The sequence below is a fragment of the Bos indicus x Bos taurus genome, chromosome 8, assembly GCF_003369695.1.
Source record: "Bos indicus x Bos taurus breed Angus x Brahman F1 hybrid chromosome 8, Bos_hybrid_MaternalHap_v2.0, whole genome shotgun sequence".
NCBI classification, from domain to species: Eukaryota; Metazoa; Chordata; class Mammalia; order Artiodactyla; family Bovidae; genus Bos; species Bos indicus x Bos taurus.
In genome coordinates, this window is record NC_040083.1 from 75,712,196 (window position 1) to 75,727,513 (window position 15,318).

At 48.2% G+C, this 15,318-nt stretch overlaps 1 protein-coding gene across 8 annotated transcripts in view; it reads right to left on the bottom strand.

Annotated features, from left to right (window-relative positions):
- MYORG (myogenesis regulating glycosidase (putative)) overlaps positions 1-15,318 on the bottom strand; it is a 38,913-nt gene that overhangs the window by 20,805 nt on the left and 2,790 nt on the right. For 2 of the 8 annotated variants that reach the window (XM_027550031.1, XM_027550037.1), the window contains exons 1-3: positions 6,224-6,415; positions 5,784-6,013; positions 4,523-4,609 (exon numbers count right to left, since the gene is read on the bottom strand). In XM_027550031.1, the coding sequence (XP_027405832.1) occupies positions 4,523-4,609; positions 5,784-5,896 (200 nt within the window). In that variant the 5' untranslated portion in view covers positions 5,897-6,013; positions 6,224-6,415. Of the gene's footprint in view, positions 1-1,964; positions 2,280-3,520; positions 3,684-4,522; positions 4,610-5,778; positions 6,014-6,223; positions 6,416-7,283; positions 7,412-9,558; positions 9,704-15,318 lie in introns of those variants that run through there. The other 6 variants (XM_027550033.1, XM_027550034.1, XM_027550030.1 and 3 more) reach the window with 6 other exon arrangements.

A 15,318-nucleotide genomic window follows, 5' to 3' on the forward strand; every position in this document is an offset into this window, starting at 1 on the left:
CACCAACCAGGTGCATACACAGATATATACACTGCCAGCCCGCCAGCTGCCCACCTGCTCCAGCTGGAGGTTAGGGGGGCGGTGGGGAGGAAAGAGGAGACTGACAAACAGTAATTAGACTCCTCCCAGATGCCAGTGTCTGTTTCCAAGTCCCCAGAGACTTCCAAAGACTTTCCAGAACTGCTCAGGGTTCTCACCTCCCCCCCTCCCCCAAAGACATTATCAAGAATGCCAAGTGCAAATCAGAAGTTTGATCCCAGATGTCAATATACAGCTCCCAACAATATCCTCCCCCACCCCCTACCAGTGAGGTTCTATCTCGGGGCCTTATTCTCTGAGCTCCTTTCCCTAACTCTCAAAATTGGTTAGTTCCAGCTGGTCTAGAACAGCCTCTTACTCCCCTCCTCTCATCCTACACGATTAAGCCTTCAAAATTCCCCCACCTGACTATGGATTCCCTTCCTGTAGGCATAGGTTAGAAAAGTCCTGGAAAGTGTAGGCAGTAGCCTTTAGCTGATGCCCTTAAGCTAGTGTTAGTCGCTCAGTCATGTCTGACTCTTTGTGACCCCATGGACTGTAGCCCACCAGGCTCCTCTGTCCATAGAATTCTCCAGGCAAGAATACTGGAGTGGGTTGCCATGCCCGCCTCCAGGTGATCTTTCCAACCCAGGGATCGAACCCTGGGTTCATTGCAGGCAGATTCTTTACCATCTGAGCCACCATGGACACCCTTAAGCCCTTAAGCTAAGCAAGACCCAAAGCAGGCTTTGGGGGACCAGGCTGCCAAAATTCATTCAAGACAACCAAGGTGCCTTCTGGGCATTTAGGGAGAAAGAGTCTGTATCTAATATAAGAGAGATAGCTCATCCTCAAAACGTTCATATTAAGCCAACCCATCTACTGACCCCTGGAGGCATGGAGAGGCCACCAAGGTGTCCTCAAAAGCCTTTTCAAACACTTAGGTTCTAAGAATCTTTACTTACTACAGTTCTGAGGTTCTTTGGTGAAGGACAAAAACCCACAGGCCCTGTGCTGGTCTCCTTAATGCCACCATGGCATCCAACCCTAACAATAATGCTGAACAGGGGGGCACAGCAGCAGTGCCACTTTACAGATGAGGAAATAGTGGCCCAAACAGAAAAAGGAACTTGTTTGAAGTCACGCAGGTAGCAAGATTTCCTGAGTCCAAAATTCCAGTTTAACCCCTACAGGGTAAGTTTTAGGAATGGGAGATAACGACTGGCTATCTGAATGCAGTAGAGGAAAGGAGCTTTGTGGCCAAAGGGGTGGGACAGGCTTCCATTGGGTGGATGTGGGCATGATGAGGCCTGTCCTCCCAAGGGCTGGTGCTGCTGCTGGCTCCAGAAAGGCTTCTTGGGGGTGGGAAGTGGCAATTTTAACGGCATCTGGTACAGGGACTGTGGTTCCGGTGTTAACGGTGGCTCTGGAGACCCCTGTAATCTGCCGCCTCCGCCATCTGGCCAACCACAGGCTAAGACTGGTAGGTGGGGGTTTGCCCTAGCCAAGCCTCTCCCCACTTGATGGTCAACCTCAGTCTTGGCTTCCGGCCTCTAGCTGGCTCTAACGGGGAGGGCCAGGCCCAACCCAACTGAGGGGAGGCCATTCCACGTTGAGTTGTTTGTCCAACACAATTCCCAGGGGTAGGGTGGGGGTGGAAATGTCAAAGGCAACTCGATCCGGGCCCGTCTACCCGTCCTGCGCAGCGAAGGGATCCGGGGGTATCGAGTGACTGAGCCTACAGCCTGGAATACCCTACACCCACTGCCAATGCTGCAGCTATAATGTCCGAAGGGACAGACTGAGGTCGCCAGCTGGTGACCGCGGCCCCAAAAGGAGCTCAGGTGTCCAGGTTCACCCCACCTACTCATCTGTAGGAGAGAAAGTGCAGGAAATACTCTCCCCCAGCACCCTCCACCCAAGGTCTTCCCGCGGGGCTCACTCACGGCAGTGACCCCAGAAGTGGGGGTGAAGGGAGGCTACCGCAGATCCCCTCCAAGCTCGCAGAAGTTGAGCTGCTACGGTGCGACTCGGGGCGCTGCCTCGCTGGGGACTGCTGAGGCCGTCCTCAGGCCCCGCCCCCTGGCTGCTCGGCCACGCCCCGGTCATTCGGACTCGCCTAGTCTCGAAGTCCAGCTCCACCGCTGGCGTCGGACCATCCTCCCACATTGTCACGCGGACTAGAGGCCACGCCCCTTAGACCCTACCTTCCCCTCTCTGCTCTTTGCCCAGCTCGGGGCAGCTCGGGGCAGCTCAGGCCAGCCTGCCTGGTGCTTCCCGGCTCACCACCCCCTTCCCCGCCCCCCCCTAGTCCCCGCCCCACTCGCCTGCAGGCCCGCCCCTGGTGAACTGTTGCTCAGCCACACGCTGGGGCGGGGGGGCTCTGCCCCGGGCCTGCTGGGAAGTGTAGTTCTGGAGGAAAGTGCAGCTGCCGAATGTTAGGATTGTCACACCTCCAAGGCTAAATTTGGGATGTGTAAGAGAAGGCGCGAGCCTCAGGGTAATGGGGCAGAGCTGGCTCTCGGGATTCTTTTTCCTCCAGTTTGGGCAGGTTGAGGCCGTCTTGGTATAACGCTCTCATCAGCTCTTTTCCCATGTGTAAAAAGGGTAGGGGGATTCTGGGAAGATCCCAGCGGTTCAATACAGGTTGGATCCAATCAAGGACCCCACGGAATGTAGCCTTGTTCCATCATCCGGGAGGCCTGACCTATCAGTTCCCACCGGATCAGACCAGCAATGTCTGAGGTTAGGGACTGAGAAGACCAGATTCTGCTCGGTATTTTGCAAAGTCTTCCCCCAATCACTTCCCTTGGTGACAGCCATTATAAGTGCCTGTGCTGTGAGGAGGTGGGTGTGCCCCAGCATACACCTGCACCCAGGAGGAATGGGGTGAAAAAATACCAAAGACCCTAGAGACTCCAGAACACCCCAAACCTTGCTTCTTGAGGGACAGAGAAACAGGGCCTTGTTGGGCCAAGATTTCTTGGTCACGAAATCTTCCAAAATTGTTCTGGAACCCACCCCTTGGACTTGGGTCGGGGAGGGCAGTAAGGGGTTCTGTATAGACTTTAGGGTGGCTGTGATGGAGACTCTGGGGACAGAGATTAAGAGATTGAGTAAGGGACATGGCTCTGACTGCAGGATGGAGGATTCTGGTCCACTGAGATATGGGGGTGATGGGACATCTAGGTTGGAGGATATTGGGGAAATGTCAGTTGTGCCCTCCTGGGATGGGAGGTGAATGGGACCTCCTGAGTGGCTAGGTGGGCCCATTAGTTTGGGCTCTGGAATGGAAAGGAGGAGGACATGCCCCTCATAAGCTACTGTTATGTGTCAGGAGGGCACTCAGTGCCACCCATGGAAACTACTGAGATGATGGGGTGGGGAGGGCTCAGTGCAGGATGACTTTGAGAAACTGCATCTCCGCTGACGAGGCGTGGCAGAGGCCTGAGTGACTGACTCCTCATGCCAGCCCTGCTGGGTGAGGACACTGCAGGCAGCCTTTAGGGTGAAGAATTTATTTATTGTTCAGCCCCCTTGGCCTGGCCAGCCCCGGCTTCTACCAGCAGTGGTAGTCAGGATAGGTCTCAGACACAAATTCAGGGTGGACAACATAGTTGTTTCTCTGGGAACCACCGGTCTTCTTGAAGTGACTTGTGTCCCATCTGTGGGGAGAGATGGGTCAGCCCTTTTGGACCCTCATATATCTGACTCCAATTCTCAATGTTAATCTTATCCCAACATTTTGCCCTAATACTGACCCTAGGCTCCAACATTGACCTCTTGACCTCAGGTACTACTGTTAAATTTTTGATTCCCAATACCCACTCCCTAACATTGACTTCCTACCCTTTAATTCAAAAACATCAATTGATGTTTTTGAACTGTGGTGTTGGAGAAGACTCTTGAGAGTCCCTTGACTGCAAGGAGATCAAACAGCCAATCCTAAAGGAAATCAGTCCTGAATATTCACTGGAAGGACTGATGCTGAAGCTGAAACTCCAATACTTTGGGAAGAACTGACTCATTGGAAAAGACCCTGATGCTGGGCGAGATTGAAGGCAGGAGAGGGGGATGACAGAGGATGAGATGGTTGGCTGGCATCACTGGATTGATGGACATGAGTTTGAGCAAACTCTGGAAGTTGGTGATGGACAGGGAAGCCTGGCATGCTACAGTCCATGGGGTCGCAAAGAGTCGGACACAACTGAGCGACTGAACTGAACCCTTTAATTCAAGCCCTGAACCTAACACCCTGATCTCTTGACTCTAAGCCCCACTGCCAACCTGTAACTCTTCAATGCCAATCTCCATGCCCTCTCCTGGGGCTCTCGTTTAGTTGCCAGTTTGACTTCCCCATGGCACTAGCGCCCCCTTGTGTCATCGTCCCGTCGGTGCATTACAGCGAACAGTTCTTATCCCAGCTAGTCCCTGGGTGCCCCGCCACTCAAGGTTACAGCTTCTTTTGTGGGTGCGAATTTGCATGTGTGTGCGCAAGACTTACCTAAGGTTCGGACAGGGGTAGTACGACGGCTGGGGAGTTATAACAGCACATTGCATTCCGGATCGGTGCTCGCAGGGAGACACACTCCTGAAGGAAGAAACGGTGGGCAGGAAGGCCTTTTGATTTCTCTCCACACCCCAGCCCAGACCAAGACCCTGAGCCGCGTTTCAGGTGTCTGTCCTCCGGCTAGGAGATCCTCCCCTCCAGCCTCCTGGCCCTTCAAGATCTCCTCGAAGTATTGCCTCCGGGAAGACACCTGGAAGTCCCTCTCCCCACAAGGCCTGGTTTCTGCCGCCCAGGCTGGGCCACGGAGAAGGCTGTACTCTGGGGAGGGTTGGAGGTCCAGTCATTGAGGATCCTGGATCCTCGCTTATCGACAAGGCGATAAGCTTGTCGAGAAAGGCTTAAGCACTTTCTCCTTCTTCCACACCCTTGTGAGTGATAAAACCCAGTTTCGCTCAATATATCAGGCTCTCCCAGCCTGGGGAGGGACGGGGTATCCCCACAGTGTTAGGGACAGAGTTCAGGACCCTCTCCCCCTTTCGCAGCTCTCTAGGCAGACGCGGATGTTGGAGTTCTCCCAGGCTCAGCCCGCCTTATCTAAAGCCAAGTGCAGGGAGATAGATGGCAATCTGAGCTTTTGCTGAGTGCCCGAGCCTCAGTTTCCTCCACAATAACACGCGAGGCTGTCTATCTCCGGAGGTGGTGCTGGGCTCCGAGGAGGCCAGGACCCTTCTGTTACCCACGCAGTCACCATTTCCTCGCCCTCTTAGAACCCAACGATAACCCTGCCGATGTACCAACCACGAGGCCCAGGAATAGGGGACACTATTCTGAGGACACGTGGCTCTCCGCAAGCTAGAACCTGCGTCTCCACGGCCTGGTGGCCAGGTAGGGGGCAGGGCCTGCGAGCGAGGGAACGGGATGAAATTGGTGCGCGGGGTTTGTTCCTCCAAGAAGCTCTCCGGCGGAGCCTCCAGAAGACAAACAAGAGTCAGGTGGACCTTGAGCCCAGTTTGTGCAGGTCTCTCGCCTCAGCAGTCTGCTCAGGCCATGAGGCCCGAGGAAGGGACAGGGAGGCGCCCAGTAAGGGGACCGCGCGGGTTGGAGGCGGAGTGGGGTCTGGCACAGAGGCCGAGCAGAGCTAGAAGTGGCGCGGGATGCTGAGCCCGCAGGGGAGGTGGCGTGGTAGGGCTGGGCTCTGGGGGCGGGGCTTGTTTGGGGGCGGGGTCCGCCGACAGCTCGGCCCTGCGAACCTTACAGTAGGTAGCTCTGTGCATAAAGGCCGCAGGCGGCGTTCAGTGCAGGGTGGCCCGGAGACACAGTAGTCCATCCCACGCAGACAATAGTGGCGGCCCGAGCAAGCGCTCTCATATCCCTGAAAGGGCAGGCGGCCCGGCAGCGGGTCCACACACCCGCAGCGGGGCGTGATCTGCGGCAGCGGCTGGTTTCGTGACAGCGAGTTCAGCATGTTCACCACTACCTCGCGCTCTGCGCCCGCGAGCCCCGAGCCCGGGAGACCCAGACACAGAGTCACAGGAACGGCCAGAGAGGAGGTCAGAGACAGGAAGAGATGGAGACACAAGCCGAGATAAGGTTACAACCTCTTCAGGGTCCTCAACATTTGTTCCATATCTCGAGTCTCCATCCCTCCGGCCTTCTGGTCTACCCTTCTCCCTCCACTTTCCCTCCCTCTGTTACCGTAGGCATTGAGTCGCTCCGGCTTAGGAGGATACACCAAGGGCATTCCTCGAACCACTGTCTCCATCCCGGCCTCCTGTAAGTGGCACAAACGCTACCTCAAGTTCTGACCCGGAAGAATTCCTCCCTTGGTGGGTTCTCCCAGAACACCCCGACTAGTCCCAGGCCGCGCCTTCTACTCTCCAAAGCTCTGAGTGTTTGGGGTTGTCGCCAGGCAACGCAGTTCACTCCGCCTCCCTGGGAAAGGTGGGGGAAGTGGAGCTGTAGGTGGACCCGGTCTGGACCTGGGTCCCTGCCATCCCTGTCTCAGCGTTTGCCTTTGATTTGACCCCTCCTTATCTAGCCGTCTCTGTGTCTCCGTGTCTCTCTAAAAGGAGTTTTTAAATATTGCATTGTTGCCTGTCCATCAGAATCATTTGGGGACCTTGTGAAAAATTCTGATTCTTGAGGAAGTTCTAATTCAGAAGGGTTCAGTTAACCTGAGGTCAACCATCAACCTATAGCTAAGAGCCCCTATTCTAGCCTGCAATCCTCTCATATTCCTTCTTTCTTGATGCCTGAGGTCATGTCCGGACTCTTTCCTATCTCCTTGGAAGACTGTCCTGAATCTATCTGGTCTGTCTCTGGATAGCCTTATTTTGCCTCCTTTTGTCCTTGTTATCATCACAAAGGAGGGGAGAGAGGAGCAAGTAGACTCAGCCTATCACTGACTCCTTGGCCAGACCACTAGAGAGGGGCCAGGTGGCAAGCTTCAGGAAGGTAGCACATCAAGGAGTTTGCACCAGCCCCTGTCTCCACACAGCCTACCCAGAGATTGGGACCCTGGAGACCCAGTTCCTAGAGATTGGGATGCAGGGGCCTGGCACAGCTTCACTCCTGAGCTCCCTTGTTTCCTAGAGAATATAAACCTAGCTAGTCTCACAAGTGGGAAAAGGCCGTGGAACCTTGGTGGGAAAGGGATGAGAAACTAATGGTGAAATGTCAGACCCTGTGATTTGGGAGGCAGATGGTGGGGGTGCCATCCCAGACCCCAGGCATCTTTGCTGGGCACAGTTGGTACCTTAGGCAGCCGGGGAAGGTATGTGGTACATTTGTTCCAGCAGTTGTAAGGTCCCATCCTCCATGTGTTATACTGGTTACTGCACAGGTAGTTTGGGTTGCCACACAGGTAGTTTGGGTTGCATCTGTCTGCTTGATCACAGGGGTGGAGATATATAAGATAGGATTACTCCTTATTCTTTTTTTTTTTCCCTAGGATTACTCCTTATCCTATCCTAGGATCTGGGGAGCCCCTAAATGTCTCTCCTCTGATCCCTACCACAAAGCTGGACTCCCACTAATCTCCCTTAGGTCAGAAAAGCCCATCCTGGCCCCACATTTGTCTTAGATACTGAGATGCAGCCTGAATCCCATCTAAAGCAAGCTTCTGAGTGGGGTCTGTGTCCTTTGAGCTGGTTACTTTTCATTCTAGCACCAACCTCTCTGAATCAGCAAACGTGGAAACCCTGGAAATGGGCCTCCTTCCAAATCTTCCCTCTCATCTTCCACATGCAGGCTCAAAGTCTGCTTACTCTGCCTCCTTAAAATCACTTGAGTCTATTCTTTCCTCCAATCCCCCATGATCTTACTCCTGTATTTCCACAGTGCCTAAGCCAGGAGACAATAATGTCATGGTTAATAGAATGGACTCTGCAGAAAGACTCCTGTGGTTCTAATTTCAGCTCTGCCAGATATTAACTATGTGTGACCTTGATCTAGTTAATTTCATCTTGTCTCTGTTTCCTTACTTTTAATATGGGACTAATAATACTATCTACCCCATAGGGTTATTGTGAGATTTAAATAAGTTATTATATGTAAAACACAGAACAATGCCTGGCACACAGAATACTATCATCATCATTATTATTGTGATTATTATTGCTATTAGTCTATTGATCTTCCTACCTCATTTTGAAATCCTACAATCCAATCTCTACATAGAAATTTTGGCACTTATCATAAATGAAAATCCCCATGTAAAAACCCTCCAAAGCTGCACCCACCCAGTCACCTAAGTCTGTCCTGTAAGTTCCTCTGTGATCCACCCCACTAACAGTGAAAGAACATACCTGAGAGATTAGGAGCACAGGTCTAGGGGCCATAGAGGAAGAGCAGGTGTGTGTGCATGTGGGGCAGTGTGTTGGGACTGAGGGGTCCGGGTGGAGGGTTGGACACACTGAGTTTGAAGTGTTTGGGGCCATTTAGGTAAATCTGATCATAATCAGCTAAAGGAGAGTGGAATTCTGGTGAGAGGTCAAGGCTGGAAATAAAGACTTGGAGTTGTCAGTAATTAAAGTTGTGGGTTAAATTAAATGGTCTCAGGAGAGAAATGAAAGAAGGCTCAGATCAGCACCCCGAGAAACCCTATGTTTCCAGAATGATTAGACAAGAGACCCAGGAAATTGAGGCATCAGAGAAGCTCGTGGGGTTTCACATCTTCCTTTCACAGATGGAGGGAAGGAGTTTCACAAAGTAGAGAGTTGTCAGAGTGAAATGCACAGGGTAGGTCTCATAAGGAAAACACTGAAGAGTCCCATGGATGAGCTAACTGGAACCATACAAGATCAATTTTAATAACATTAAATATAAGTGTCGGAGATGCAGATTCCCAATTTCAATTGAACATTAATCAATTCATTCAACAAATACTTAGGAAGCCTGATGCTATTCTGGATGGAGGGGGCCCAGTTCTAAATAAAACAAGACTTTCTGCTCTTTTGGAATGTATAGGGAGACAAATAATAAACACCTAACCAAATGAGAAAGATGATTTCTCATAAGGCATAAGGAGTGACTCTTATTTTCAAGAATCTTGGCTGTTAGTGGGAGGAGCAAGAGATCATTTTTAGGCAGAGGAAAATTAGAAAAGTCTTCCAGATTGAGGGGAGAGAGGTGTGGGGGGGGCAGGAGGATGCAGGAGAGAAGGGGAAACTGATGGAACAGGGCCACCAAGAAGATGGGAAAAGATGGCACCCAGAATACACATGGAGGAATTTGTTTGGAGGAGGTTAATGCTCCCTCCCTTGCTCTAGGGATAAGACCAAGGCCTCTTCCAGTTCTTTGGCACAGACTGGGAACTCCCAAAAGGTAGAGCCTGGATTTCCTCCTCCAGGATCAGGGGTCAGGGTCAGGGTCAGGCCAGATGGTTGGGACTCAAGTTAGAATGGGGGAGGTAAGAATAGAAAGCCAGGTTGTGGATGGGGATAGGACCAGGGTGGAGGTCAGGATTCAAGTTGGGTTCAGGTGTAGGGTCTTTGTTGGGGTCACTGAATGGATGAGTGGTGAGGCCCTACCTTCCTCTGGACAGAGCCAGTATTTCTCAGGGAAGTAGGGGTGGCTTGGTATGGAACCCTTGTAGCTGTAGTCCTGCACAGCACACTTGAGCATCTTCTGCAGGGCGTCAGGATCCACATGGCGCTGTGCAGTGTGAGTCAGGCCCTGGGCAAGGGGAGAGGGGAAGAGATGGCTAGGTGCATGGAGACCCCAGTCTTGGTATCCTGCTGGACCTAGATTTAGCTCTTGAGGTCAGCCCAGGTGGGTGTTCCACCCCTTTCCCTATGCTGGAGGGATGTCCAGGCCAGCTTTGCTTGAGTCACCCTTTCTTCCATCTAAGGACTCAGAACCTGACATTTGCCCTCAGTCAGAGTGATTTCCTGATGTTCTCATTCCTGTCCTTTCCTTGACTAGGACTTCTAAAGGGCAGAGCTGGGTGTTCTGTCTTCTTTCTTTCAGACTGTGTGCTGCCTGGGCTCAGGATCTGGGTCTCCCCCGACAGAGCAGTAGACCTGTGGTAGAACCTGGAGCCTCAGAACAGGTTGGCTGCCCTGGGAGCTGACTGCCTTAGGCAGGTGTTTAGGATAGGGAGGACTCTCGAAGAATCTGGCACCCTAAAGGAGAAGAAGAATGGGGCCAGAGGGGCACCTACTTTAAAAATCGAATTCTCAAAAAAAAAAAAAAAAAAAAAAATCGCATTCTCTGACTCCAGCCTGAGGTGAATTCTGCTGTGGCTCTCATCTTGACACCAGTATTATGGTTGACCCTGACATCCACGTTGTGCTATTCTTCCTCCTAGCCTGACTTTTCCCCTGATCTTGGTTCAGACTCTAGGTCCCTCTGCATCTTGGGGTTCACCTCATCTTATCCTCTCACCCCGAATTCCAGATCAAGGTCTCCCTTTGGAGGCTCCCTTCTCCTCAGCTAAATGTAGATTGCCAGGTTAGTTGTGGGCCCATGTCTCTGCAGGCATTCAGGATGAAAGGCAGCTGGGTTACAGAGGTGGGACACCCAGCAAAGTCAAATACTGGAAAGGACTTCCTCATCATGGCGGGCAGCAAGGTGCTGGGGTGGTGATGCTACCACACTTCCCCTGTGTGATCTAAAAAGCAGAGGCTTCTCTTGGCTAGGGGTGAGAACTTGCTGCTCCTAGCGCTCCTGCTGCTGCTGCTGCTGCTGTTGCTTCAGTCGTGTCTGACTCTGTGTGACCCCATAGATGGCAGCCCACCAGGCCCTGCCGTCCCTGGGATTCTCCAGGCAAGAACACTGGCGTGGGTTGCCATTTCCTTCTCCAATCCATGAAAGTGAAAAGTGAAAGTGAAGTCGCTCAATCATGTCTGACTCTTCACGACCCCATGGACTGTAGCCTACCAGGCTCCTCCGTCCATGGGATTTTCCAGGCAAGAGTACTGGAGTGGGGTGCCATTGCCTTCTCCCCTAGGGAAAGAAGGCAGGGGCTCCTAGGCCCCTGAAAATCCCTCAGCTGAAGGGCTTCTTGGATCCTGCATGCCAACTGAGGTTTTGTTCTGTGGGCAGATACTGCACAGTCATACTCCATATGGGTGAAGGGGCCCCAAGATTTAGCACTCCCCTGAGTTTTACACACACACACAAACACATGCACATCCAGACACATAGATCTGTGCACCCAGATACACTCGTAGACACACGTACAGATGTACATCTATGCAAACACAGTCAGACATCCTCACGGATCCATAGACACTCAGACATGCTCACAAACCCACAGACGTGTGCGCGCGCACATACACACGTAGTCATTTAAAAGAACCCACAGATATCTTCAGTGTTTCCCTTTGAGGCTTTCCTCAGATATTTATAATCTTTGATTGTCTGTTCATGAATAGGAGACTATAAAGACTTACTGAAGGCTTTGAGCTGTGGGTGGGCATCACTGTAGGCTGGTCTGGCTAGACTATTTGTTGCAAACTCTGTCAGTATCTATAAGTCTTTTCTTTTGGGTTGATCAGATCTCTCTGAACTCTTTCAATCTTTGGCTTGAGAGTTGTATCTGGCTGCAAGTGTTTTGAGAACCTAGTGGAAAATAGGGCTGCTGGGGGTTTTAGCATTCAGCATATGGAGGTTCACCTGTTTTCAGTATGGTACCCTGACCTTAGCTGGGCCTGGAATTCCCAGTCCTGAGATCCTTGCCAGAAAATAAGCCTTCTGACTTTTGCAGAGATGGGCAAGTAGTCACCCTATGGCATGGAATAGAGGAGGGAGTTAGTGGTTTTAATTGTTTCTTTTTATTTTGTTCAAGCCAAGCATTATGCAGGATTCTAGTTCCCAAATTCCGCCAGCCAGGGATCAAACCTGTACACTCTGCATTTGCAGCATGGAGTCTTAACCACTGGACCACCAGAGGAGTCCCTTTAATTGCTTTTTAACAGCGTTCAAATCATTGTTTCAGCCTTGGTCCTGTCCCATATTCAGTTTCAGGAAGCCTAATATTACTAATTTCTGAACCTTTTGAAAATTCCGCAGTTTTAAATTGAATTATGCCTTGTGTTTTCCCACTGTTAGATTTGGATTCAGCTTTCTCAGAACTGTTGTCAGTTACTTAACTATCACACTTTCCAGCTTCTGAAATTTTGTTGTCATTGTCCCACTTTTTCACTATTTTTGTGAACTGATGTCTTAAATGTCCACTTATTGTAGTTTTAGAGGAGTTTTAGGAAGGAGTCAAAACATGTGCTCAATCTTAACCCAGAGAATTATAATCCTTTATACATTCTACATATTCTTTTGTCAGTTACAGGTTGCAAATATCATCTCTCAGTTTATGGCTTATATCTTCATTTTCTTTTTGGTGTCTTTTGATGAACGTATGTTCTTAATTTTAATATAATTGAATTTATTAATCTCTTAGGTAGTGCTTTTGTGACTTAGGAAATCTACCCATAATCTAAAATAATGGAGATAATATATAATTTCTTCTAAAGCTATACAGTTTTACTTGCTATATTTAAGTCTTAATTTGTCAGGAACTGCTTCTTGTGCTTGGGGTGAATTAGGGATCAATTTTATTTTTAATCCACATGGGTAATGAGTTGTCTCATTGAGTAATCTACCTTCTCCCACAAATTTTTAAAGTATTTATTTACTTGGGTGTGTTGGGTTTTAGTTGCGGCACACGGGACCTTTTGTTGTGGGGTGGGGGCTTCTCTAGTTGCAGCATGTAGGCTCCAGATGGCACCAGCTGGGTAGTTGCAGTGTGCAGGCTTAGTTGCTCTGCAGCATGTGGGATCTTAGCTCCTCAACCAGGGATTGAACCTGCATTCCCTGCAACCAGGGAAGTCCCTCCCACATATTTGCAAAGCTACCCCATCCTGATACATCTTTTCCCATAGCTTTATTTTCAATCATCTCTGTTGCATATTGTTTCCATTTATGTGTGGCTCCATTTCTGGTCTATTTTATTCCATTAATCAGTTTGTGTAACCCTTCAGTAATACCATGCTTTATGAATTTCTATACATTGGTAATAAATATTATTATCTGATAAAGCAAGTCCTCGTTTTCTTCAGGTGTGTTTTAGCTAGTCTTGGGCCTTGGCTCTTCTCTATAAATTTTAGAAACAGGTTGACAAATTCTTCAAAGAATCTTATTCAGATTTTAATCAGAATTGTATTGAATCTCTATGTTAGTGACTTTTCCTCTCCAAGAGAATGCTATGACTCTTCATTTAAATATTTTCTTAAAGTATTCAAAGTTTTATAATATTATCCATACAGTTTTGCATAGACTGTTATTTATTTCTACTTTTACTCTTTGATGCTCAGATGATTTATACTTTAAGATTATGCTTCCTAAATACTTGTTTTTGATGTAAAGAAATGTGGTTGACTTATCTTATATTCATCTGACTTTCTAAATTCTTATTTGAATAATTTTCAGATTCTATATGTACAACTGTATCATCTGTGAATAATTGAATAATGACAGTTTTTATAAAAATTCCTTTCCTATCCTTGTATCTTACATGATATTGTTTTCCAATATACAATTTACACGGTATTGTTTTCCAATATTTTGGTTCTTTCTTTAAATTTTACAAGCTAAAATCATTATAATGATTTTCTGTGGACAGTTTTGCTTAAATTGATCTCATTTACCAATTTCTTAGCTCATCATTCCTTCTTGTATCTCACATTTTCCTTTTGTGATTAGTATATCCCTTTCCTCAAAGTATATCCTTTAGAAATTCTTTTATAGTAGATCTTATGGTAGTAAATGTTTTAATTTTTATTTGCCTGTGTCTTTATCTTATTTGTTTATTGGTGTTGAAAGGAAGACACATTGAAAATAATTTCTCTCTGCATGTTTTTAAGGTCATCTCTTAAGCTGGTGGTATGCAGTTTTGAACGAGTTACCTAAGAATCCTTGGATTCGTTTCTCGTTAGTTGTCGAAAATTCAGAGCCTTTTCTTCTAAATAATGCCTATTCTCCTTTCTGCTCTTTCATACTAGGACTCTGAGTAGTTGTGTGAGATCTTCCCCTTCTTTCATGTTGCTTAATGTTTCTTCCATATTTTCTCTCTGTCTCTCTGTACTGCATTCTGGAAAATTTTATTTCATTCTTTCACTTTACTGACACTCAATTTTTTCTTTTTTTAAATTTTGGCTGTGCCTGGTCTTTGTTGTGGCACGTGGGCTCCTCTCTAGCTGCTGTGTGTGGACTTAGCTGCTCTACTGGCATGTGAGATCTTAGGTCCCTGACCAGGGATCGAACCTGAGTCCCCTGCATTGGAAGGCAGATTCTTAACCACTGAACCACCAGGGAAGACCCTCACTGACACTCTTAAGCTGTGTCTAATTAGCTCTTTAACCTATCCATTGAGTTTTTGGTTTTAACAAATGTATCTTTTATTTCTAAAATTTCTATTCATTTAAAAATTTGTCTGTCCTTTTAAGAACATAATCTCTTATTTCTTGCTCTTCTTGATGATTTCACACTTTATTTTTAAAGACTCATAATTATTTTGTATTCTTTGTTAATTCCAATATCTTATGTCCTCGGAGGTTTAAGGCTGTTGTTTATTGTTTCTACTGCCTCTGTCATATGGTGGTGTGTTTCCTTATATCTCTTATTATGAGCTCAGATTTGAATGACTGTACTTTGAAGGGTATCTGGACACCTACATTGAAGATATTTTCCAACACAGAATATATATACATGTGTGTGTGGGGGCTGGAGGAGGGGGCAGGGAGCCAGGGATCATTGGATTTTCTGGTTCAGTTTGGGAATTACAGGTTTAGGTTGCTCCATCTTGCAGCTAGTTTAAGGCTTAAACTCCTGCTTGTAGTACTAATAGTGGCATTTGTTCTCAGGGCAATCCTGTCATCTTAGTATACTTACCACTCATCTCCACTGACAGTCCAAAACCAAATAAAAATTAACTTTTATGCAAGACCTAGTTGTTTGGAAGCAGGAGCGTCCTTCAGGGTTTTAGACCACCATACTGTCAGAAGCAGAAGCCTTTTCTTTCATTATTAATCCTACTACTATTTAACTTTCATTCCTTTCCACTCAACGAAGCTGTATAGTCAGGTGGCTAAGGGTTACTACAGCCAAGAGATCCCTTTCTGTGCTGACAACATTTGATACTGAGCTTTGTCTAATAATATTGCCTTTGTTGGTTTCTCTTGGATTTTTCCTCCTATCACTGTCTCCTTTCATGGCTCTTCTTCCTTTACCTACCCCCTGAATATTGATGTTCTCCAAAGTTCTGTCTTTGGCCATTTTCTTACTCTTTTTTG